General features: G+C 40.1%; 1 protein-coding gene across 3 annotated transcripts in view; it reads right to left on the bottom strand.

Moving 5' to 3' along the window:
- Positions 1–11,481, bottom strand: part of LOC132866134 (ETS-related transcription factor Elf-1-like) — a 31,852-nt gene extending 20,371 nt beyond the window's left edge. The window contains exons 1-3 of one of the 3 annotated variants that reach the window (XM_060898723.1): positions 11,388–11,481; positions 4,689–4,977; positions 4,257–4,401 (exon numbers count right to left, since the gene is read on the bottom strand). In XM_060898723.1, coding sequence (XP_060754706.1) covers positions 4,257–4,401; positions 4,689–4,760 — 217 coding nt within the window. In that variant the 5' untranslated portion in view covers positions 4,761–4,977; positions 11,388–11,481. Of the gene's footprint in view, positions 1–4,256; positions 4,402–4,688; positions 4,978–5,170; positions 5,295–5,872; positions 6,095–11,387 lie in introns of those variants that run through there. The other 2 variants (XM_060898725.1, XM_060898724.1) reach the window with 2 other exon arrangements.
- Between the last annotated feature and the right edge of the window lie 14,846 nt (positions 11,482–26,327).

Here is a 26,327-nt window from a genome sequence, read left to right on the forward strand (position 1 = left end):
TTTTTAATTTGAAAAGTGCTCTCTTATGTCGTATCCTACTCAGATACAAACTCTTGTTTTTTCTATAACATTTAATTTTGTGCTGGAAAATGAACATTTGGACTCTAAAATGTTTTTGTACTGAATCGATCATGTGGAAGTCATAAAATATAAATCTATAACCAAGTTTGTGTGAAAAAAATAGGGTGCCTAAGATTTACTTTTGCACAGTAATATATATATATATATATATATATATATATATATATATATATATATATATATATACACATATATATATATATATATATATATATGAGATGTCTTTTGAGAAAAGTTATGTATTTATAAGCATAAACAAACATATGTTTAAAAAACCAAAATGATAGGGACAAAAGTATTTGGACACCAGAAATTTGCTGCAATCCTGCTGCTGATAATAACAGCTTTGGGGTATCTATGGGAAGAAATATGTATTTCTCATTATCCCATTCTCATTATCTCTCGCCGCTTTATCCTGTTCTACAGGGTCGCAGGCAAGCTGGAGCCTATCCCAGCTGACTACGGGCGAAAGCCGGGGTACACCCTGGACAAGTCGCCAGGTCATCACAGGGCTGACACATAGACACAGACAACCATTCACACTCACATTCACACCTACGGTCAATTTAGAGTCACCAGTTAACCTAACCTGCATGTCTTTGGACTGTGGGGGAAACCGGAGCACCCGGAGGAAACCCACGCAGACACGGGGAGAACATGCAAACTCCGCACAGAAAGGCCTTCGCCGGCCACAGGGCTCGAACCCGGACCTTCTTGCTGTGAGGCGACAGCGCTAACCACTACACCACCGTGCCGCCCGAAATATGTATTTATTTATATTTAGTTTTGTGTTTCAGTTTTGGCCTAATCATTTTCAATTATCCAGAGTTACGAGGCTCCATCCGACAATTTCAAAATCCTCCATAAACTTTCAGTGGGACTCAGTTTGGGAGATTGGTGAGGCCATGCAAGACCTTCCTGAATTGTTTGGCTCTACATTTGAGCTTGTTGTCTTGCTGCAATGTCTGTCTTCTCCTCAGATTCAATTTGTTGGCAGATAAGATTAGATTATTCTCTGATATGTCCCAGTACAAATATATATACATGTATTTATATTATATATTTTGGCTCATACATTAATTGCCAGTATTTTGATATACTGAAATTTGTAAAGCCTATATTTTCTTGATGTCTACAACCCCAAATCAGAAAAAGTTGGGACGGTATGTTGAACTTTAAATTAAAAGTGAAAACAATGACTTATAATCTCTGACCTGTATTGCACTCAAACCAATACAACCGCAAATTATTTGATGTTTCACCTCATTAATTTTATTGTTTTTTCCCCACAATAAACACTTATTTTAATTTTGATTCTTGCAATGCATTTCAAAAAAAGTTGAGACAGTAAAGTATTTACCACTTTTTAATGTCACCATTCCTTCTCACAACACTTAAAAGATGTTTAGAGACTGAGGACACCCAGTGATGAATCATTCCAGATGTTATTTTGTGTCATTCTTCCTGCAAACAGGTCTTAAGGTGTGCAATAGTACAGGATTGTCATTGTTATTTTTCATTTCAAAATTTGCCACATATTCTCTGTTGGGGACAGAGGGGACAGGCACCCTCTTCTTCCACAGCCATGCCTTTGTAATGTGTGCAGAATGTGGTTTTGAATTGTCTGGTTGAAATATCCCTGGAGAAGATGTCGTCTTGAATGCAGCATATGTTGCTCCAAAATCTCAATGTACTTTTCTGCATTAATGCTGCCATCACAGAAGTGCAAGTTACCTTTACAAAGGGCACTGACACAACCCCATACCATGACAGACCCTGATTCTTCGACTTGTTGCTGGTATCAGTCTGGATGGTTCTTTTCGTCTTCGGTCTGGAGCACACGGAGTCCATTTCTTACAAAAAGACGTGGAACACTGATTTGTCTGACCACAAAACACATTTCCACTGTGTGATGGTCCATCCCAGATGCTTCCAAGCCCAGAGAAGTCGACAGTACTTCTGGACACAGTTAACATAAGACCTTCTTTTTGCACAGTAATGTTTTAACTGGCATTTGTGGATGTAACGCCGTATTGCTGTGCTTGACAAAGGTTTCCCAAAGTAATCCCAAGCCCATGTGGTTATATCAGCTATAGATGAATGATGGTTCTTGATGCAGTGCTGTCTGTGGGATCAGAGATCTTGGGTGTTCAGATTAGGCTTGCGCCCTTGCCCTTTACGCACTGAAATTTCACCAGATTCTTTAAATTGTTTAATGATATTATGCTCCGTAGAAGGTGAAATATCTAAATATCTTTCTATCTTTCTTTGAGGAACATTGTTTGTAAACATTTCAATAATTTTCTCACGCATTTGTTGACAAACTGGAGCTCTTCGATCCATCTTTGCTCCTCAAAGACTACTGTAGGGCTTTCCTGGATACTGATTTTGTACCAAATCATGATTACAATCACCTTTTGGCATCACTTGTTTCAAATCACATCATTATTTCATTGTTTTAGCTCATTACTAACCCTAAACTGCCCCCATCTCAACATTTTTTTTTTTTGGAATGTGTTGCAGGACTGAAATGCAGGAACAGATGTATATTAACAAATGAAATGAAGTTGACCAGACAAAACATGAAATATCTTGGGTTCATACTGTGCAACGAAATACAAGTCAAAGTAAATTTAGAAAATTACTGCTTTCTTTTTTTTTTATTTGCATTTTCCATTTCCATCCCAGTTTTTTTTCTAATTTGGGATTGTATATCTGTTGTCATAACATATGATTTTCCCAAATGTTAATAGATTATAGAAATTATAAAAACAATTTCAACCAAAATGATGATGATGTTATTGTTTTCCTTCCCCATTCCTTTCAAGGTCAAAATACAATATTTTTATTTATCAATAAATGCATAAATTAAAATACAGAAAACGAACATAACTTTTTAACAAGTGTGAAAAAGTTTGCTGAAATGCAATATTTTTGGATTGCAAACATGTTTTAAGTTTTTACTTTGCGCAATAATATATTTCTTTGCCTTCTGTCTGTAATAGATTGATGAATTGATAATTAGTATTCATGGAACAGTCTGTCCACTGTGTTGGGGAATATTAAACAGCTACTACTTAAAGTAATTACCAGTTATAACTCTTGTTTCTGCTCTTTCAGGAACATTATTTCAATATGTTTTAAATGACTGTGGCAAGGCAATAATCTATGCCTTTTTTAAATATTTACCAACAAATAAATTCCACTCAATGTCCATTTTAATAAGTTAATGGGTTAGTGAACTTTGACCTCGCTGACAACTGACTAGGGGTAGGTTTCCCAAAAGCATCGTAGCACAAAGATCATCGTTAAATGGTACAGCGAGCATCACAATGAACATTCTCTCCTAGTTAAGATGCTCTTAGCGTTAATAAGCTTTTGGAAAACCCACCCCAGAGCACTATCAACCAATTGGAAAGTGCAAATATTTACGCATCCAGGCATCTACCGAACTGTCATAAAGCTGTTACAAAAAGGTCAAATAACAAACCGACAAACATGGCTGAATTTCATCTGTCCAAATGTTACGTGAGTTGGTACGTTACATGAATTCATTGTATTTTATGTCTAGCTGTCAGAAATGAGTGTTTATAGTTTATAAAATGTGATCATAACTTTGAAATATATTGAAGAATACTGTTGGTAAACGCAGTACAGTGCAATATTCACTGGATTCTCTTTGGATCTTCAAAATTTGGATAGACATTTGCCTAAATTAGACAGGTTTAAAATTTGGTTCATTTGTTTTACAACATGATGGATAAGTTGCCATTGCAGATCGCTGCTGTTTCCATCATGATTGTTATCCCATTGTTAAGTCCAAGCAGTTGAGTAAAATTAAGTCACAATAGGTGGTAATGTGTAAACTGTGGGTTACATGTAACCTGACAGATATATAGTCGGTCCATGTTATGGAGTAATAATAATAATAATAATAATAATAATAATCAGCAGCAGCAGCATCTAATATGTCCTATTTATATAATTAAAACAACATCAAAATAGCTTACAAGACATTATGCATGTACATTTGACGTGGATATGTGCACTGGAAGTATATTAATTAAAAGAGTCTTCATACTTATTTCCCCTCACTATTGACCAAAGTTGATCAAAAAGGGTATGAAAGACCCTTAACATTTTTGAAGAAACCTGAGTAGGATATGTGTTCCAACCTGTCAGCTGTGTCATATCATCCACAGGATCTCGCTCCAAACCCAGTCTTAATGGCTGATCGCAAGTCAGACCCGAATAATTGAGCAGGTGGCTATGTGGCATTTGCTCCACAATTACAGCTGGGAAAGTGGATGGATCTTCCAACTGGAGGAAAAAGGAGGGAAAAAATGAAGAAAATTTGTGAATAGTGTCAGACAGATCTTCATAAAGCATTGAGTGAAAACCCTCCCTGTCATCAGCATTAGCTTGTGGGTTGAGTGAATCATGGTCATGGTAGCTTTCATTACATTGCCCACTCTGAAGCAACACATGAATAATTGACAATAGAAATATGCTTTCAACCCCCTTTTACTGTGGAAGACAGCTAATTTAGTATCACTTTGAATTCGCATGTACAAACGCATTGTAAAACCTAGAAAATGAAATACTACCTGCAAAGAGTCGTCTTCTTGTTTGCTTGCGCCATCCCAGGCGCCTTCGGTCTGCTGAACCACAGCGGCCATGTTGAGCACCAGAAATCGGCCTAAGATGTCATCACAGTAGGCCTTTTCAGGCTTAAAGACGCTGGTTTCAGTTCCAAAAACTATTAGTTTGAATCAGAGAACACTTCAAATCGCGATGAAAAGGCAACATGCTTGAACATCCATGTTCGAATAGCACTGAAGAGGCACTGACAAGTTTCACTTCATCGCTGTTTCCAGTGGTTAAGCAGCTGGGAATCTGCAAAAGAGGAACCCTGAAAGTTAGTTCTTCTACCAACGATAACTTAAGTCTGATGTTTGCCATCACGCCAAGTTGTATTCTCGAAGACACTTAAGAGCAATAACACATTTCGTACGTGTAAACAGTCATACATCACTCGTTTCTCCATATCTATTCAATCAGCAGGCAAAAAATTCAAAGTAGACATTACATTACAACTTAGGTTTGCTTTTCGCTCCCTCCAACGCGTTGCATCAGCCGTGCCTCTGTAGCATTCTGTAAACAACTTTTTCTCTCGTCCTCCATGATTGCTCTAGCTGTGCTCCCTTATCTTTCTTTGTAGACACACCACACAAGAAACAGGAAGGAAATGTACTGTCGACGTCACAGCAAGCAAGAGCGGGTTAAAACAGCAGCTGCAGGCATGATGGTGAAAAAGCCCTAACCCATACAAACCAAAAGCCCTAGTTATACACTATATCTGTTCTCTTAAAACCTCTGAAAATATCTGGTTTATTGCTTGGTGTGCTGGTAACTATGTAATTACAGGTGTTAATGGACTAATAAGTAACTAATAAGCACTGTTTACTGATAAAAACATAAAAAGCTATAATGCTTAATGCATGAGTGATGCAAATCTAGATATTCCAACCTCACCTGACACTGTTCAATAGCCTCGTGCTGAATATTACACAGCTTTAACCAGCTGAACGACATACCTTGCTTATTATTAACCATGACATTCGCCATCAACGAATGAATCATCATCAAAATAAATACAGTTTACATTATAAGGTCAGACGGGAGTATCCTAAAAGTTCGGAAATAATTACCTCACACACAAAATTTGTGCAAATATATTTTCTAGACAGCAATAAAATAAATAATGGAGATTATTAGATGTCAGCATTACCTGACGTAGAATCAGTTGCTTCACTGGTGGGTTTGTCGCCTTTGACAGGAATGTAATTCTTTAACAGCAACTATATGATCACGACATAATGACCCTAATCTCTTGTTTGCACTTTATATGGTCTTAACAGTGTGAAAACACCAGACTGGTCTGTGTTTTACCTGAAAATCCTGTTTCGAGCTACTCCATAGCTGCTGTCCTATGAAAACCATTCTCTCTCTCTCTCTCTCTCTCTCTCTCACACACACATATTTTCTTCCTCCCCCTTACCTTACCGCTCCCTCGCTCGGTGTCATATTACAGTATGTAAGCATGGTGACAGCACCTTAACAACCGAGGCACACCTGGACTACCGAAGCTGCCTCCAGCTCCAAGTCATTTAACTCCCAGGGGTTATGTTTCTGTTCTCACATAGTTCTCCCACCTGTGTCTGTGCGTATCGTAGACTATCGTGTAAATATATACAGTATTATTTGACTTGTTCTCTGGCAGATCGACAGACAGAAAATATTTCGTTGGTGCTCGTTCTATAGCAGGAAATGAAACAAGCAGGAGTGCTCTGAGCAAGAGGCTTCATGGTGTTATCCTTCTTATCACTGTCAAAACCGTGTAGCTCTACCGTCTAATAAGCGGCTTTCATGGAGATTCTCGATTCTGCGTTCTCTAATTTCATAGACTTTGAACATATTCATTGCTATGCTTCAGGAAAGTTAAGGGGAAACAAAAAGGAAAAAAGAACACAGCAGCTAGACATCTAAACACTTACTAATGACCACCACCACTCCTACCACCACCACTGCTGTAAAACTATCTATCTATCTATCTATCTATCTATCTATCTATCTATCTATCTATCTATCTATCCTACCGTTCAAAAGTTTGGGGTCACCCAGACAATTTTGTGTTTTCCATGAAAAGTCACACTTTTATTTCCCACCATAAGCTGTAAAATGAATAGAAAATATAGTCAAGACATTTTTCTGGCCATTTTGAGCATTTAATCGACCCCACAAATGTGATGCTCCAGAAACTCAATCTGCTCAAAGGAAGGTCAGTTTTATAGCTTCTCTAAAGAGCTAAACTGTTTTCAACTGTGCTAACATGATTGTACAAGGGTTTTCTAATCATCCATTAGCCTTCTGAGGCAATGAGCAAACACATTGTACCATTAGAACACTGGAGTGAGAGTTGCTGGAAATGGGCCTCTATACACCTATGGAGATATTGCACCAAAAACCAGACATTTGCAGCTAGAATAGTCATTTACCACATTAGCAATGTATAGAGTGGATTTCTGATTAGTTTAAAGTGATCATTGAAAAGAACAGTGCTTTTCTTTCAAAAATAAGGACATTTCAAAGTGACCCCAAACTTTTGAACGGTAGTGTATCATCACTACTACCATTACTGACATGACTACTATCATCATCATCACCACCACCACCACTACGACTACTACTACTACTTTAACAACAACAACAACAACAACAACAACAATAATAATAGTAATAATAATAATAACAATGATTTAAGAATTTTATTCGTCCATCAAAACACTGCAATATTTTACAGTTAGAATTGATAATTACTCAAAATAGCAAGCAGAAGCAGTCTACATTTCTCAGAATGTTCAGAAGGCTGAACATTTTAATATAAAAATGTGCTCTCCAGTTGCGACTGCAGACCTTACACACCTTGGCACAGGATCAAATCCCTACATCTAATGTGGAACATTTTTTAAGCTTTCTGATTTGCTTTACATGCAGTATGCAGTGAAACTATTTTCTGATTATTCACCAGTTCACTTTAACAGTTTATCCTAAAACATAAACGGATGCACTGAAATCCTTCAATATTTTTGTGTCACTTGAACCTACATGCCAATAATGTCAGATGGCTGAGAGTCTGTCCAAAAATCCCCAAAAGCATCAAATAAAACCAAACCAACACAGCATCTATTGTCCACGCCACAATTTCACACTGTTAATAGAGTATAAGCGTTTTACTTTGCTGATATTCTTTCAGTATGATTATTAGAACTACAGAAACCCAAATGTACTTTTCTAACAGACAAAATAATGCTCTTGGTCATTCATTATCAAAACTAAAACCCCACATGCTGTCATCTGAGTGATTATGTTATGAAATGTGGGAATAGTGTGAAATGTACAATATTTGTTCATGTATGCAGCATTGAAAAACACAAGACAGTACATCGAGCTTTTAAATAACCTGTCCTTTGCTCGCATCATTGAATGAGTTCAGTAGATCTGCTCATAACTTGATCAGTGTGACTCAAAGACCCCCCACAGCTAAGTTTAACAGTTAGAGGAAGCAGAAAGGAAACTTTTGCACTGAAACCAACAGCCACAGACAGATTAGGTTTTTTTTTTTTTCAGCTCCTGCAACCAACTTCTAACAACCTACTGGTCAACTGTTAACAATTAACCCATCCTATTGTTTTGCACAGTACTGAGCACATTCTCATGTCCATAGCTGAGATATGTGTCTATAGAGAAAGAAATAGTTTCATGGTACAAATAAACACTTTATTCTAACCGACAAAACGGAAATGGTGGGTGGGAAATTTTTCACAAAGTTTAACCCCTATGTTTCAGCATGAAAACTGAGGTCCTTTCGTATGCACTGATTCTCAAAATGGAGGTCAGGGATCCATGAAGCGGATCTAGGGGGTCTATTTACAGTGGGAAAATGTTTAATTTATTATTGAGTTTGAGACCAGACCCTTGAATTTAATAAGTTTAATCCAAACCTTAACAACTCAAAAATCAAGTCAGCTTATAAATAATGTCAATTTGGACCTGTGTTCTGTTGGTAGAAAGGAATTGAAAAAGAATAACTATGGATAAATAGTCAAAATATTATCGTGCATATTTGAATAATAAGCCTGATATTTGAAGAGTTGGATTATGTTTATAGAATAAATTTGTGCTGATTTAAGAGTCAGTAGAATTTGTTGGGTACCTAGCTTTTATATATAGATATATATTTGAGAACCTCCTCCTCCTGTCATGAACATGAATAGTCTGAGATTAAATTCAGGTCATTTTGATAAAATTCGACTTGGCATTTCTATGTGAATTTTTCCCCCACATGTATTCCCATAACTGTTGTTTATACTGCAGATAACTGAGATGAAGAAAAAAAAATATTGAATATTTATAATCCATTTTACAACTGCAATGCGCTTTATCAAAAGACCCCAGCCATTGGGATATTCATGACTTTATGCAGCGCTGTAACAAATATCGAGTAGATCTTAAACAGACTTTGCCCCTGTGCTACTGAAGACCTCATCTTCCATAAATCCTGGTTTTAAATCTGCTCAGCCCTGCCTCTGACATAATGTTTATCAAGTTCGAAGTCGGTCAAACTCTTGGCAAGAGGCTGAACAACTTCTGCCTATCATCACGCATGTTGATATGCAGAGCAGCGACCCTCCACAAACACACACACCCCCCGTTGCCACTGTATTCCTCATGGAAAAGCGTAACAGACAAGCCAACGGCGCTGCAATACTCTACTATATATCAGCACTGGTTTCTGTCTTGTTAACAACCTTGGCCTATTTTTGCAGAGGCTTGTTGGATGTTTTGATTATGATGTTGAGCCTTTGCAATAAGTCAGTGTCCCCCAAGGTGCCTGTTTGATCGAGCCTCATGTCTGGTGATATACATATCAAACGCATTCAGCGAGGCATAGAGGCAAAGCCTAGTCACAAAAAATTAGCGCTGAAGTATGGCCAGGTGTGGATGATGCATTCTTTCCCTCACTCACACTGCCAGGCTCACTTTCCACCACCCCCACACAAATCGAGAGAGAAATTAAGCCAGTAAGAACTGCATTAGGCCTCTAATTGACTCGGTCTCTCTCTCTATTGATTTCGAATGGGAATCATTACACTTTCAAGGGTTCCCCCACACCCACACTTGTATGGAGTCTATGGTTTAATCTAAGGTAAATGCTACTTCATTCCTAGAACTTATAAGGACTCAAATGATCTATAGACAATGATTAAAAAAAAGAGCCATAGAGAAGCAAGCCTTTCATTCCGTTTGTAAACTAGCATAAGGAGACCTGTTTGTCCTTATTTCGGGCAACATGCAGAATAGCATACATCCTTTTAACCAAAGCAATTGTGTTCGGAGAATTCAATGAAAACATAGTGCACCAAGTCATTGTCCTGAACGTGGAACAACTAATAAGCAATACAGACATTTAAAAAATATATATATAATAATTTATATCATAGCCCTGTTTGGTGCTTAATTCTGATTGGTCAGAAGAAGATGTTGATTAATTTTCTATAACAGCAGTTCTAACAGTTGTTCAAGCAACAGGATTAAGTTCATTCTAATACTTTATCATTTCTATAGTAACAACACAGGGTAATTCACAGGGACTTGCAGTATCAGTGAATTGAATAAGTGTGTCCAAACATTTGACTGGTCCTGAAAATGGTGGACACAGCACATACATACATGGATGTAAATAATTTAAAAAAAAGTAATTGTTGATATGCTGCAGCTTTCCGTGAGGTGATGTTTATTCAGCATTTATAGGAGTCCCCATTCAAAGTACTTTATCATGGTAATCGGTAATTCGATGTAACTTTTAGTTTTCCAACACAGTACAGTCTACAAGGTGGTCGGCTTTGTGGGTCGCATGCCCATTGGGGTTCTTGGGAGCGTGACAAGCTGCGATTTTTTCTTCTTCAAAAATGAGGCTATAAATGACTACCGTAAGTACTAATAAGAACTTGTTTCATTGTCCTTCCACAATATTAAACTCAACTATACACAAATAAAATGGATGATGGGTTGCTCTTTTATGACTAAAAATGTTAGGGTTGGCAAGTTGCTGAGGTATAAGAGGGGAAAACACTTCAGAACGTATTGCTATTGGAAAAAAGTCGACAGTAGTTTTGTGCAGGGCCACCTCACGCCATCTCACATGCCCATTAGTGTTTTATTCCTTACAAAAATCTCATCAGATAATTTTTGCACTGTGGGCGTTTCAGTATGACACTGAATGATCAACAATTTTCGGTACATACACACTGTAATTACATGATAAAATTCTTCCAACTGAATATCTCGTACTTCTTATCTAAGACTAATATCAGTGTTCTTTGTTGTTTGAACAAAGAAACTTTACACTTTGCACAATGAATGGATATTCCCAGTCCGTTCAATGCTTAACTTATTGTTTTATTTCTACGTACCTTGCCCTGGCCTGTTTTGTAACATGAGAGAAAAGAGATTGTAGTCACTCATTAACCGTCAAGGTAAAGTTTCAGCAGTGGAAAAAAGGAACCCACTGAATAACTGACAGCCCAAAATGTCCCCTGTCAACCACAACCTTTGTAGCACTTTCACTTTCTCGATTACCTTCTTTTGGTGGTGCCATGAGACAAAACTGCACTTTTCAAGCTGCAGTTTTCATACTTCAGCTTACGGCTTACTCTTATCTAATTACTTAAGGTTAAACGTACCTCAAGATGCGTTTCCACAGAATTTTTCTCTCAACCCCCTGGTCTGTGGCATGCGGCCGACACTTGTAATGCTTGTTTGCATTGTAAGGTGAGTTCCTCCTTCTGTTGCAGTGAAAAGGAACGCCCACTTCTGCTTTTATGGCTGACGTCAAACAGTTGAGTGAAAACCACATCACCCATGGCAACTGTGAGCTCAGCCCTCATGGTGGAGGAACAGAGATAACATGTTGCCTGTTAACAGGCAGACGAGTGCAAAGAGCATGTTTAAGCAGAGGTGTGGAAGACGACCTGGGCTTGTCTTTGCTGACACCCAATGGCTGCTTTAGAGCTTTAGGTTAACTAGGTCAATGTAACTGGACTTAAAATTGATAAGAACATTAGACTGGACAAGATATTAGAATTTTGAAGGCATTTTTACTACACATTTTAGAGACTTTGTTGGTTCTAGCAACATACTGTTTTAGTCTGGGACATCTAAACACCAAGTATATACCATCTAATAAGTGCCAAATGATCATATACCAATATTATGCCTAATTCAATAAACCAAGGCTAGTACAGGAGCCACTGTTTCGGTTGTACGAACACCATACTGTGTACGTAATGAATAAATGAATTAAATGTGGTTATACATCTATACTGCATTATATGGATAAAAGTGTGTAGTCATTTGACTTTCCATTCATCGAGTCAAGTAAAATCAATTTTTATACGTGTCATTTATGAGTGCATATTATTGATGATATGTAATAAGTACTACATGAAATGAAACATTTTTCAAACAACAAGAGAGCAAAAACATACCTGGAGGTACGTTGTATCTTAAAAGCTATTTATCCGCAGTTAATAATACTGTATTTCCTTATGTCATCCAATAGATGACTTATTATGTTAAAGCTGTTGTGTCCGTCCAGCCAGGAGTCCCACTCAATCACATTCAGGACTTCTTTGAGCAGTTTTTTTCTAATCTTTCTTTCTTTCTTTCTTTGAAAACATCTCTGGTACAATTTAGAAGGAACGTCTGAATAACTCAAGGTTCATATGTCTGTGACTAAACATAATACACTGAGTTTCTTTGCCATAACAATTTAATGTATTATGCAGACTAAGCATTATGGACTATATTAACAATTTATAATGCATTATAAGGTCTCCTGTATAGTGCATTGTAATACACAGTACAGTGGCGGCTGGTAGTCTTTCAAACAGGGGAGGCTGGTCGGTTACGATATTTCCAGATTTTAAAAGAAAAAACACATCAATTTTGCCCATACTCTTGCCTCTGATCTGGCTGATTGTTGGCAGCGTCACAAACTGTGAAATAACAGGTTCTTTTGGCCCATTAGCCTACTGTCCAATATACATGATGGTGGTGTTGGGGGGGGTATTTTAACATTTTATATTTTAAAATTGTGGCATGTTGTTTAAAAATTGATCATTATTGAAAGCAGCTCTTTGTCAGGAACCTCGGCAGTAGAGCTGGGTGCCACACATTTCATTCAATGACACTTTCCCTATATTTTACTTATTTTGGCTGAGAAATGTTTTATTGACAATTTTGATAACCCTTCACTTTTAATCCAGGTCTGTAGTGTGAAATGTTCTCGGCTGTGTTTTTGTTTAAAAATGTTTTCCAGATTGTAGCTGTGTTTAATTCATATCCAGAAAAATATATATTCCAATATAATATACTCAGCATAAACATTTTAAATAGATTCTATATTTTTGGTCCATCCATGACATATTACTAAAGTAGCCTATTTACTGTTGTTGATGTGGGTCACTTGCTGTTAGCCAATTCACTTTCTCGTACCAGGAGAGCTGAAAGGAACGAGTATTATTCCCTACCTTTTTCACCAAGTCAATATGAGGCGTTGGTCTACCCTGCTCTTTAATTTTAATTTTTTCCTTGAAAGGAAGACTGGCAAATGGCTTCACCAAAATTAAATCAGCAATGCTTGGCATCCGTGCGCAGCTTTCTTGCTAGCTGACTAGCCCCCTCAAGTTCAAGTTCAGTCACTCAAATAAACGAAATTTCTGGAACTAAGACAGCAAACTTGACAACACTATATTTACAATGAAAATATATACAAACTAAAAAAGCTGGTAGAAACCGTATGTAATGAATGAAATCGAAATGTAAGCTGAGCTCTTACAATACACCACAGCACTTGCGAATCCACATGGGACTGAACTGAAATTCACCGCTGCCTGTTTATAGTTGAAACGAGCTGTCAATCAAAGAAAATATCCAGCCGCTTTCACCAATCACCAGTCTCCTCGCGGAAACTGCCATGTCCCTCCCATGTGAGGCTGGGAGTCCGTAGGCGGGCATTTTCACAGTATTTGTCCAATAACCGTCTTGCATTTTGATATTGAAAGCGCATAGCTCCCAAATGCCATTGAAGTCCACTGAGGCTGCGCTGCATCGCGCTGTCACGAGGGGGAAAAACTCACACACACATTAAAGTTATAAGGGAATGATTTCGCACTGTAGTTGGGTTGAGCACATATATTTCTATGATTCTGGATCTGAAATAGCAATGTTATAAGGTCGGCTATAACATAAGCCTAGCGCAATTCACCCTACACGATGTTCGTCATTTTTAGAGGAGGCTGAGCCTCCCTCGTTGTCTTAGAGCAATCGCCCGTGATACAGTACCAGTTAAATGTTTGGACACATTTACTCATTCATGTTAATGGGTAAGTATGTCCAAACTTTTGACTGGAAATGTATTTCTTAAATTATAATAATAACATGTGCGGTCCTTTATAAATGAATTATAACATGTTATAAACTAAAGGCCATTATAGTTAAGGCCTTCATAGAAGGTGTTATTACCACAACAGTATGTTCAGTATTACATCATTTGGTTAGCTGGCAACCTTATATCTAAAGGAAGCACTCATGAAATATGATTATTATCCACAAAGGTATAGGATGTGTTGCTATTTATCTCATCTCATCTCATTATCTGTAGCCGCTTTATCCTGTTCTACAGGGTCGCAGGCAAGCTGGAGCCTATCCCAGCTGACTACGGGCGAAAGGCAGGGTGTACCCCGCCTTTCACCCATGTTGCTATTTATAGCTGGGAAAATGGTAAATTAGTGGTGAAGGTTCTGTGAAAGGTAGATTGTGAATTGTAAAAATAGCTCGGTCAGACTGCCATTATTAGGCCCTTAAACAAGGCACTTAACCCTCACCATTTCTGGATCTCCATATAATGACTGACCTGTTCTGATTATAGCTTTCTTTTTATGATCCACATTTTATTGGGTTTAACAAACCAGGCAAAATATAAGGATCAGTACAGTGGGGTCCAAAAGTCTGAGACTACATTGAAATATGATCTGGGATTTTCTTTGTTCATTTAACTTGGATGTGATTGGAAGATTTTAGTTTTATGAGTCAAGATTCTGCACCATTTCTCGGTCCCTATTTAAATACAAGCAAATGTGTGATGTCGATAACGTTAATTGTTTTACACAAAAGGTCAGATTTTCTTCATGTCTAATCTCGTCTATTGAAGCATGTGTTCAGACCACACTCTGATGGATTTGATCTAAAATGGATCATATAACAACTTGTGGAGTCCATGTCAGCTCAAATGTACACTGATATTAAACCAAAAAAAAAGGGGGGGGGGCCATACCAAGTCCTAAGAAACTCTGAAATTTATGTAAATATTTAAAAGATTCTACATTTGACTCAAGTTGGTGACGATCATGGAATCCATGGACACATGTTGGCCGAAACGAATCCGAGAAAATCACAAAAGAAGCATTAAAAAAAAAAAAAAAATGCTTCTTTTGCAATTTTCTCGGATTCTTTTCGGCCGGCATGTGCCTGTGGATTCCATGACTTGTCACAAATAATTTGCAATGAAAAATGTAGGGCGGCACGGTGGTGTAGTGGTTAGCGCTGTCGCCTCACAGCAAGAAGGTCCGGGTTCGAGCCCCGTGGCCGGCGAGGGCCTTTCTGTGCGGAGTTTGCATGTTCTCCCCGTGTCCGCGTGGGTTTCCTCCGGGTGCTCCGGTTTCCCCCACAGTCCAAAGATATGCAGGTTAGGTTAACTGGTGGCTCTAAATTGACCGTAGGTGTGAATGTGAGTGTGAATGGTTGTCTGTGTCTATGTGTCAGCCCTGTGATGACCTGGCGACTTGTCCAGGGTGTACCCCGCCTTTCACCCGTAGTCAGCTGGGATAGGCTCCAGCTTGCCTGCGACCCTGTAGAACAGGATAAAGCGGCTAGAGATAATGAGATTAGATGAGATGAAAAATGTATTAAATTAGAAAAGAATGCAAAATACCAGAAGCATTTCACTAGTGCACTCAGACTTTTGGACCCCACTTTGTGTCTTGATCGATGAACTTCCTCGGAATGACCGTGGGTCTAAAGGCTATGAGCACTTTGAGATGAGATTGGTGAGACCACTCAGAGATCCATTGAGAAGCTGAACAGCATGCTGTTGAATGACTGCAAAGAGTAAGCCATGTGAAAATTGCTACAATTTATCCGCCTGATTAAGGTTCTGAAATGAAATCCATTTCCTGTTTATTGCAGTCCTTATCTTGTTGATACAAATGTTCTGTTTCTAATCTGAGGGTATATCAGCCAACACCAAGTTGTAGATTTGGTGGCTATGCAATGCGCATTGTAATAAATTAAACATCATTCTGATATATGATAAATGATACACTGAAAAAAAAAAGATTTTAAGCTGTGCATGGCTGAGTTTGAGTGCCTGTCTCAAGTGTAAACAGTCTGATCCAAAACAGCACTGAAGGCATCACCATCATTATGCCTGACCATTATGTTATATCATTGTGGAATATCATTTACAACAAGAAACTGACATCAGTTTGAATGATCTTTATCTATCAGTCACATTCTCTCATTTAAAATGGATTGCATGACTACTGTGGGTGGTAGAAAAGGGCAACTGGGTGCAAGACTCAGGCTACATCCACACGACAACGGCAACAAGATGTTATTTAAAAATATATCGCATCCAAATGGGCAACGATCAGTAAAATATCAGGTCCATATGGCAACGCAACGCTTGCTGAAAACGATGCAATACACATGCCACACCTCTAGGGGCGCTGTAAGACGGTCCCTTCGGAGACACCAGAACAATAGAAGAAGTAAGGACGCATGTGCATAAACTATTATGCGCGAGACTTCATATTAGCCACAAAGTCAGGAAAATCTGTTCGTAAAATTACATTATAATGACCAAATACAATGAAAAGTATTTTTCCAGTCTCACCTGTGAAAGGTAATCCCATGTGATCTCGTTTGGATGGCAAACCTGTTGGTACAGTTAAACGCAGCTAATCTTTATTCCCCGCTTTGACCTATCCAATATGGCGGCGAGGATGACGTATGATTCTACGCGGAAAGCGGCGTCTTTAATGGTCCGGAATAAATTGAATACTACACGTTGATGGATTAATTTGTTGTTTCTCACCTGTGAAAGGTAATCCCATGTGATCTCGTTTGGACGGTAAACCTGTTGGTACAGTTAAACGCAGCACATGAATCTTTATTCTCCACTTTGACCTATCCAATATGGCGGCGAGGATGACGTATGATTCTACGCGGAAGGCGGCGTCTTTAATGGTCCGGAATAAATTGAATGCTACACATTGATGGATTAATTTGCTCCTCTACGCCCTTTTTGAGGAATGTACTGTAGGACTAAAACCAACATCTGAAGAGGTGAGATCGCTCCTTTTTTCCCCTATTTTTGCTGGTGGGATTGACTCTGCTCTCTCTCTCTCTCTCTCTCTCTCACTTTGCACCATTACACAATAAATATTCACAGTGAAAATATTTTGTAAGCGCGTTTCATGAACCAAGTTATAGGATTTGTTGACAGCTCGCATCGCATCGCAATGAGAAGATCATTGGCACTACTGGTGTTAAGAATCAGACCATTTCATAAATTAATATTTTGCTGTAGAGCTGCAGTGTTTGTACAATTGCCTGTTTTTGCTTCACTATTACTGTCACTATTCTGCTTCTTGCATTACTACTGTGAACTAACACTGAACATAATAATAATAATAATAATAATATCCAAGCTCGTGTTTCACTCTCACTAGTGCTCTGAAAGGCTTTTTCCTGGTGATATCCTGGTGATATTCGTTACACTTCTACCCGGCGTGAAGCACTGACAGTCATGTGGTTGTGACGTCATCGTAAACAAATCTGTTCTACTCATCCAGACGACTTCACAACGGCAACGTTGCCAGATCTTTCCACTCTGGAACCCGTTCTCAAAAAGATTGCGTTTTGGGCACCCAAAACGCCGGTGCCGTGTGGACACCAGGCCTAAACGATAAGCAATTGTATCGGAGTCACCTGAATCCGTTGCCGTGTGGACAGGGCCTCAGCTGTTTTCGGTGACTCACAGGAGGACAGAGAGAGTCAGCTTTCCATTGATCACCCTAACGGGCAATCCTTTGATCACCCTAATGACTCGCCGTTCACACCCAGCCTTCAGTGACCCACACCAACATGATGCCTCAATGACACCTTAGATGAGCTTGTCATCAGAATTCTGATTCTGATCCATGAGAGGATAAATACCTGATACTCCCTTTTGGATGAGAGGCGAAACGTTTTCAAGAATCTTCAAGCAAGTCCAGTTGCCCTTTTCTTCCACCCACAGTTTACTATGACCTGGATGACTGAGAATCTTCACAGACATATTGCGTGACTACATTTGAGCGGTTTATTCTGAGTGGTTGAATAGAGTTCATGATGCGTCATGCAGTAAATAAAGGGAGGGAAAATGGCCTGCAACTATTTGTTTAACACGTTAGTTCAGTAGCTCAGTCTGTGTTATTGAGTGTTTTATAAACAATGTTAGTGTGTATTCCAGTGGACGTTGTCATATGGTCTGCCATAGCCACAGTGCATGGAAAATGAGAATGGGCTAATAGGAGCTCCTCTGAGAGCCTGAATCTGCACCATGAATTTACACAAGCTGACTACAAGTGCAGCCAGTTTGTCAGCTTCTTCTCAACTGGAACTTAATCACTAGCATGTCTCTCTTACCTCCACCTATGACACTCCTGTGACAAACATCCTTTTAATAAGCCGAGTTAGTCTGCTAGGGTTTACAGTGACTGAACCCTCTCTGTGGCTACAACCTTAACTGCATACTAGCATACAAAACGGATAGGGTACTGTCTTTATTAAATACCCTTCAGCAATCAGTGTCAGCCTACTACTTAGATAAGTGTTTATATGACATCTTTTGGCTGTGTTAGAAACCACATGACTCTGTACTTAATATGGTGTATGCCACCAATTTGTAAACTATGGTGCTATACTATAGAGTACTAGTGTACCATTTAAGATGCCACATGTAAGCATCTGGCTAGCATCCTTTGCATCTGGTTGCATCTTCTGTGTGTAGAGCTCCAGGATATGTGGCATGTGATTCATCCTACAATAGCACAGATGTTCAGTGGCCAGTGACCAATCAGGTCCCTCATACAGTGATCTCCATGATTATTGGCACCCCTTGTGAAGATTAGTAAAACAGGTTAGAAAAAAATCCACCTTTTGGTGAAGTCGCTTCATCTAGCACTGAAAAAATGAAAAAAATCCAACCTTTAATTCAAACAAATTTGTTCAGAGAACAAGAAATAATTATTTTCAACAAAAACACATGCCACTATTATTGGCACCCCTGCATTTAATACTTCGTGCAACCTCCCTTTGCCAGTAAAACAGCACAGAGTCTCCTCCTATAACATTTTATAAAGGTGGAGATATAGAGCAGGGCATCTGAGACCATTCCTCTTGCCACAATCTCTCCAGATCACCCAGGGTCTGAGGCCCTCTCTTGTGCTCTCTTCTCTTCAGCTCACTCCACAGGTTTTCACTGGGGTTTAGGTCAGGGGACTGAGATGGCCATGGCAGAAGCTTGATTCTGTGGTCAGCGAAACAATTTTGGGTTGATTTGGACATGTACCGTCGAAGATCCAATGATGACCCTGACTCAGTTTCCTGGTATTGATTGATTTAAACTGTCCTCGTATTTCATGGAGTCCATGATGCAATGTACCCTAACAAGGTTTCCAGGGCCTTTGGAGGAGAAACAGCTCCAAAACATCACAGAACCTCCTACACCAGTTGGGAAAGGGTTCTTTTCATTATAGCCATCCTTATTTTTACACCAAACCCACCTTGAGTGTTTATTGCCAAAAAGCTTCATATTTGTTTCACTAGACCAGAGAACACGGTTCTTTCAAAGTTGTAGTGGCATTTCACAAACTTCAAGTGCTTATATTTGTGGTTAACTGACAAAAAAAGGCTTTTTTTCTGGCATAGATTCCAAATAATCTGTTGGCATGGAGGTGCACGCTGATGGTGGTTTTGGAGACTTGGATACTCTAGGATTTGACATTTTCTTGTAATTCACCAACAGTGAGCCTTGGGGATTTTTTTTTTGCCTCTCTTACCATCCTCCTCACTGTACATGGAGGCAAAATAAACTTGGGTCCTCTTCCAGGCAAGTTTATAACAGGTCCAGTTGGTGTTCACTTTTTTATTATTGCCCGAACAGGAGAAATGGACATTTTCAGGTGAGTAGCCTTTATTATTATTATTATTATTCATCTCTAGCCGCTTTATCCTTCTACAGGGTCGCAGGCAAGCTGGAGCCTATCCCAGCTGACTACAGGTGAAAGGCGGGGTACACCCTGGACAAGTCACCAGGTCATCACAGGGCCGACACATAGACACAGACAACCATTCACACTCACATTCACACCTACGGTCAATTTAGAGTCACCAGTTAACCTAACCTGCATGTCTTTGGACTGTGGGGGAAACCGGAGCCAGAGGAAACCCACGCGGACACGGGGAGAACATGCAAACTCCACACAGAAAGGCCCTCGCCGGCCCCGGGGCTCGAACCCAGGACCTTCTCGCTGTGAGGCGACAGCGCTAACCACTACACCACCGTGCCGCCCTATTATTATTATTATTATTATTATTATTATAGAACAATTCTCTGACTTATGGAGGTAAATACACTTCTCCCTCATTTAGTTTGTGTGTTCTCTTAGCTTTCTCATGTTCATGGATGACTAAGGGAATTTGGCTTCTGTATCACCTCACATTTGTACCCTAGTTAATCAGGAAGTCATGCATTCCAGCTTGAAAGTTCCTACACACTCCAATCAACTAAAAAATGTGCAATTTAAATGGGAAACATGCTTCAGTTACATTGTGTTCACTATCATTTCCAGGGGTGCCAATAATAGTGGCACATTTGTTTTTGTTGAAAATAACTATCTTGATGAGGGATTTGTTTTTCTCTGAATAAATTTGTTTCAATTAAAGGTTGGATTTTTCTTATTTTTTTTCAGTGTGAGATGAAGTGACTTCACCAAAAGGTGGATTTTTTCCTAACCCTTTTTACTAATCTTTATAAGGGGTGCCAATAATTATGGATGGCACTGTAGCTACAGATACAAATAGAGCTACAACTGTAGATGCAGTTGCAACTATAATTACAGCGACAGATAAAGTTAGATCTACAACTGTAGATATAGCTACAGTTATAGCTTCAGAAACAAACAGAACTTCAACTGTAGAGACAGTTACAGCTACAAATCTCATCTCATTATCTCTAGCTGCTTTATCCTTCTACAGGGTCGCAGGCAAGCTGGAGCCTATCCCAGCTGACTACAGGCGAAAGGCGGGGTACACCCTGGACAAGTCGCCAGGTCATCACAGGGCTGACACATAGACACAGACAACCATTCACACTCACATTCACACCTACGGTCAATTTAGAGTCACCAGTTAACCTAACCTGCATGTCTTTGGACTGTGGGGGAAACCGGAGCACCCGGAGGAAACCCATGCGGACACGGGGAGAACATGCAAACTCCACACAGAAAGGCCCTCGCCGGCCCCGGGGCTCGAACCCAGGACCTTCTTGCTGTGAGGCGACAGCGCTAACCACTACACCACCGTGTATATAGGTGGCACGGTGGTGTAGTGGTTAGCGCTGTCGCCTCACAGCAAGAAGGTCCGGGTTCGAGCCCCATGGCCGGCGAGGGCCTTTCTGTGTGGAGTTTGCATGTTCTCCCCGTGTCCACGTGGGTTTCCTCCGGGTGCTCCGGTTTCCCCCACAGTCCAAAGACATGCAGGTTAGGTTAACTGGTGACTCTAAATTGACCGTAGGTGTGAATGTGAGTGTGAATGGTTGTCTGTGTCTATGTGTCAGCCCTGTGATGACCTGGCGACTTGTCCAGGGTGTACCCCGCCTTTCGCCTGTAGTCAGCTGGGATAGGCTCCAGCTTGCCTGCGACCCTGTAGAAGGATAAAGCGGCTAGAGATAATGAGATGAGACTTGTAGCTGTAACTGTCTCTACAGTTGAATTTCTGTTTGTTTCTGAAGCTATAACTGTAGCTATATCTACAGTTGTAGATCTAACAAATGTAGATACAATTAGAGCTACAGAATACAGCTACAGTTCCAACTATAGGTACAGCTACAACTGTATACAGTTCCAACTACAGATACAACTACAACTTTAGATACAGTTATAGTTACAGCTACAGCTACAACTAGAAGGGCCACATATTATCAAAATCAAATTCAACATCAAATCACTTGAACCTAGGGTAATACTCAAGCTGTACCCCAAATTTCATCAAAATCTATTCACTACTTTTTGAGTTATGTTGGGAACAGACAAAAAAAAAATCCTGGATCCTCATACATATTTGGATCCTGGATCCAAAAACATACCTGGTTTTGCATCAAAATGTAATCAATTGTTCCTTGGCCCATGGCCCACCTTTCCTCAAAATTTCATCAAAATCCGTTTATTACTTTTTGAGTTATGTTGGGAACAATCAAGCAAACAAACAAACCAAAACAAAAACATAACCTCCTTGAACAAAGTTGGCATAAGTAATTACAGTTACAACTACAAATACAGCTACATTTGTAGATTTAGCTACAATTTCAACTATAAATACAGTTGCAGCTACACATACAGCTAGAACTATATACAGTTATAGTCACAGATGTTGCAACAACTGGAGATTGGCCAGTTGTGATCATCATAGCTATCCACAGGGGCCTCCCACCCCCTCCCCATCTCTTCCCCCTTGTTCTCTTCTTTTTCCCCTCTTTTCACTTCTGATGTTTCTCAGCTCCTGCTCTCTCACCGTCTTACCACCTGTGCCCTTGAACCTGTCCCCTCATCTCTCCTCCATACTATCACTCCTGACTTCCTCCCATTTATCACCTCCCTTGTCCACTCCTCCTTGTCCTCCGAATACTTTCGCTCCAGCTTCAAACAGGCCCACATCACTCCTCTGCTGAAAAAGCCCACCCTAGTCCCCTTTGTCATCCAGAACTACCACCCCATTTCTCTTTTCCCTTTCCTATCAAAGACACTTGAACGTGCTGTTGCTAACCAAATCTCCTCTTTTCTCTCATGGAACAACCTCCTGGACCCTCACCAGTCTAGCTTCTGACCTGGACACTCAACCGAGACTACACTTCTTTCCATCAGTAAGGCACTTCATGTAGCATGTGCTTCCCCTTTTCTCTGTCCTGATTCTCCTTGACCTTTCTGCTGCATTTGACACTGTTGATTACCCCATCCTCCTGTCATCCTTATCAGGTCTGGGGATCTGCGGGACAGCCCTAGACTGGTTTAAGTCCTACCTCTCAGGGTCGTTCCTTCCAGTTTACCTGGTCTGGTATTGTATCAGTACCATGCCCACTTACCACAGGCGTCCCTCAAGGTTCAGTCCTTGGTCCACTTCTCTTCTCTCTCTAAACCCATTCTCTTGGCCCAGTTATCTCTGCTCATGGTCTATCCTACCAGGGTGGCATGGTGGTGTAGTGGTTAGCACTGTCGCCTCACAGCAAGAAGATTCCAGATTCAAACCCCATGGCCAACAGAGGCCTTTCTGTATGGAGCTTTGCATATTCTCCCTGTATCTGCATGGGTTTCCTCCAGGTGCTGCAGTTTCCCCCACAGTTCAAAGACATGCAGATTAGGTAAAATACCCAGCCACTGGGGTTGTACAAGACAGTGTGTACTCAGTGCTGGTCCCAGGCCTGGACAGATTGCAGATGGTTACATCAGGAAGGCCATCTGGTGTAAAACCTATGTGGAACAGATCAGCTGTGGTGACCCCTCTCGGGAGCAACCAGAAGAAGAAAAAGAAGATGGTCTATCCTACCATTACTATGATGATGACACCCAACTGTTTTTCTCTTTTCCTCCTTCTAACAGACAGGTCTCCACTTGCCTCTCTGCTTGCCTGCATGACATCCAGAGCTGGATGGACAACCATCACCTGACGCTCAACCAAGGCAAGATGGAGGTAATTTACATTCCTGCTGTATATACAGATATGGTTACAGATACTGTTACGAATGTAGATACAGATACACGTACAGCTACAACTGTAGATATGGTTACAGCCCCAGATACAGTTGCAGGTACAGGTTCATATATGACCACAGCTACAGCGACAACAAATACTGCTACAATAGCTAGATTTGCAGCTAAAGCTAAAACTGTAGATATAGTTCCAGTTCCAGATACAGTTCCAGCTAGAGGTACAGATCCAGATCCAGCTACAGTGTCTGTGAGAGAAGCACAGTAGTACAAGAAAGACAATTGAAGAACACACATAACAGTCCATTGTTACACAGGCATTACTGCAGCAGAAGCACACACACACACACACACACACACACACACACACACACACACACACACACACACACCAATAACAATATTCTGTGTGCTTAATATTGTAATATAACATATAACCAAGGCTTGACATCGGAGTATACTGACACTAATATTGTATGATTATCACAGCATGAATTTAACCCACCATAGTAACTGCTCTTCTGATAGTGAGCCATTATCAGTGAAATTGACTGTTTGACTCCATGTTGATAGTGGCACCAGTGGGATTAAACCCACCCCCAATCACCCCCCATCCCCTCTACCTCATGCCAGGATGCGTTCATTGATACAGACTTCAAAGCTTTTTCTGTAAGTCACTCTGGATAAAGGCATCTGCCAAATGCCAGAAACGGAAATGGAAACGGGAAATCTTATCTGTAGACTATAGATTTGTACACTGTAAGAACTGTTACTGTAATCAAAATGACTATCTTGTACTAATTGTACTCATCCCAGGTCTCTTTTTCACAATCTGTTCATACTAAGCATCCTTTCAACACACTTAATACCTTAGTACTGTTTGCATCTCAGTACTGTCTGCCACTAGTCTTCTATAGCTGTATACTGTACCCTTGAAAGTTTTTTCTTCATGTCATCTCAGCGAGTTTTTCCTTTCCACTGTCGTCTCTGACTTGCTCACTATGTTAGTGTGTGTGTGTATACAGTACTATGCAAAAGTCACTCTCCATCCAGCATCCAGTCACTAAAAGAAGTCATTGCTGAAGAATGGAAAAAGATTGATGTTGTAAAATGTCGCCAACTTGTTCATTCCATGCCTAGAAGACTTGGTGCTGTCATTAAAAACCATGGAGGTCATACAAAGTACTAGATGTAGTAGTTTTTGTTGTGGGGTGTACTCATTTTTGCACCACCCTAATTTGAGTAAAACTGAAAAATGTGTAATCTAAGTTATATTATTAACCTTACTTTAACGTTATAAGTTAAACAGATGTTATATTAAACTTTGTCTTGTCAACATTTTGGAAATTGTTTGTGTTCATTGAGATATTGTTTAAAATGTTACTTTTCAAAGGGGATGTACTCATTTACACTGAGCACTATATATATATATATATATATATATATATATATATAATCTCATCTCATTATCTCTAGCCGCTTTATCCTGTTCTACAGGGTCACAGGCAAGCTGGAGCCTATCCCAGCTGACTACGGGCGAAAGGCGGGGTACACCCTGGACAAGTCGCCAGGTCATCACAGGGCTGACACATAGACACAGACAACCATTCACACTCACATTCACACCTACGGTCAATTTAGAGTCACCAGTTAACCTAACCTGCATGTCTTTGGACTGTGGGGGAAACCGGAGCACCCGGAGGAAACCCACGCGGACACAGGGAGAACATGCAAACTCCGCACAGAAAGGCCCTCGCCGGCCACGGGGCTCGAACCCGGACCTTCTTGCTGTGAGGCGACAGCGCTAACCACTACACCACCGTGTATATAGGTGGCACGGTGGTGTAGTGGTTAGCGCTGTCGCCTCACAGCAAGAAGGTCCGGGTTCGAGCCCCATGGCCGGCGAAGGCCTTTCTGTGCGGAGTTTGCATGTCTGCATGGGTTTCCTCTGGGTGCTCCGGTTTCCCCCAAAGACATGCAGGTTAGGTTAACTGATGACTCTAAATTGAGCGTAGGTGTGAATAATTGTCTGTGTCTATGTGTCAGCCCTGTGATGACCTGGCAGCTTGTCCAGGGTGTACCCTGCCTTTCGCCCATAGTCAGCTGGGATAGGCTCCAGCTTGCCTGTGACCCTGTAGAACAGGATAAAGCGGCTAGAGATGATGAGATTATATATATATATATATATATATATATATATATATATATATATATATATATATATATGTGTGTGTGTGTGTGTGTGTGTGTGTGTGTGTGTGTGTACACAAGCAGCTCACTTTACCCTCACTACAACTTCAAATGTCCATATGTCTTGGCATACAGTGCAAATTATAAATAAACATGGCTTGACTTGACTTGATTAAGGTTCTAAAGCTCAGTCCTGATTTCTCTAAAGCTGCTTTGTGACCATAACTATGATTAAAAGTGCTATAAAGCTGAATTGATCTACCAAAATATGTTCATTTTGCCAGCATGAAGGACTGATTGCATCATGTATCTTTATCAGAAATATTTTGACACTAAATCTGACAA

Source organism: Neoarius graeffei, chromosome 18 (assembly GCF_027579695.1).
Source record: "Neoarius graeffei isolate fNeoGra1 chromosome 18, fNeoGra1.pri, whole genome shotgun sequence".
In the NCBI taxonomy this organism is placed as follows: domain Eukaryota; kingdom Metazoa; phylum Chordata; class Actinopteri; order Siluriformes; family Ariidae; genus Neoarius; species Neoarius graeffei.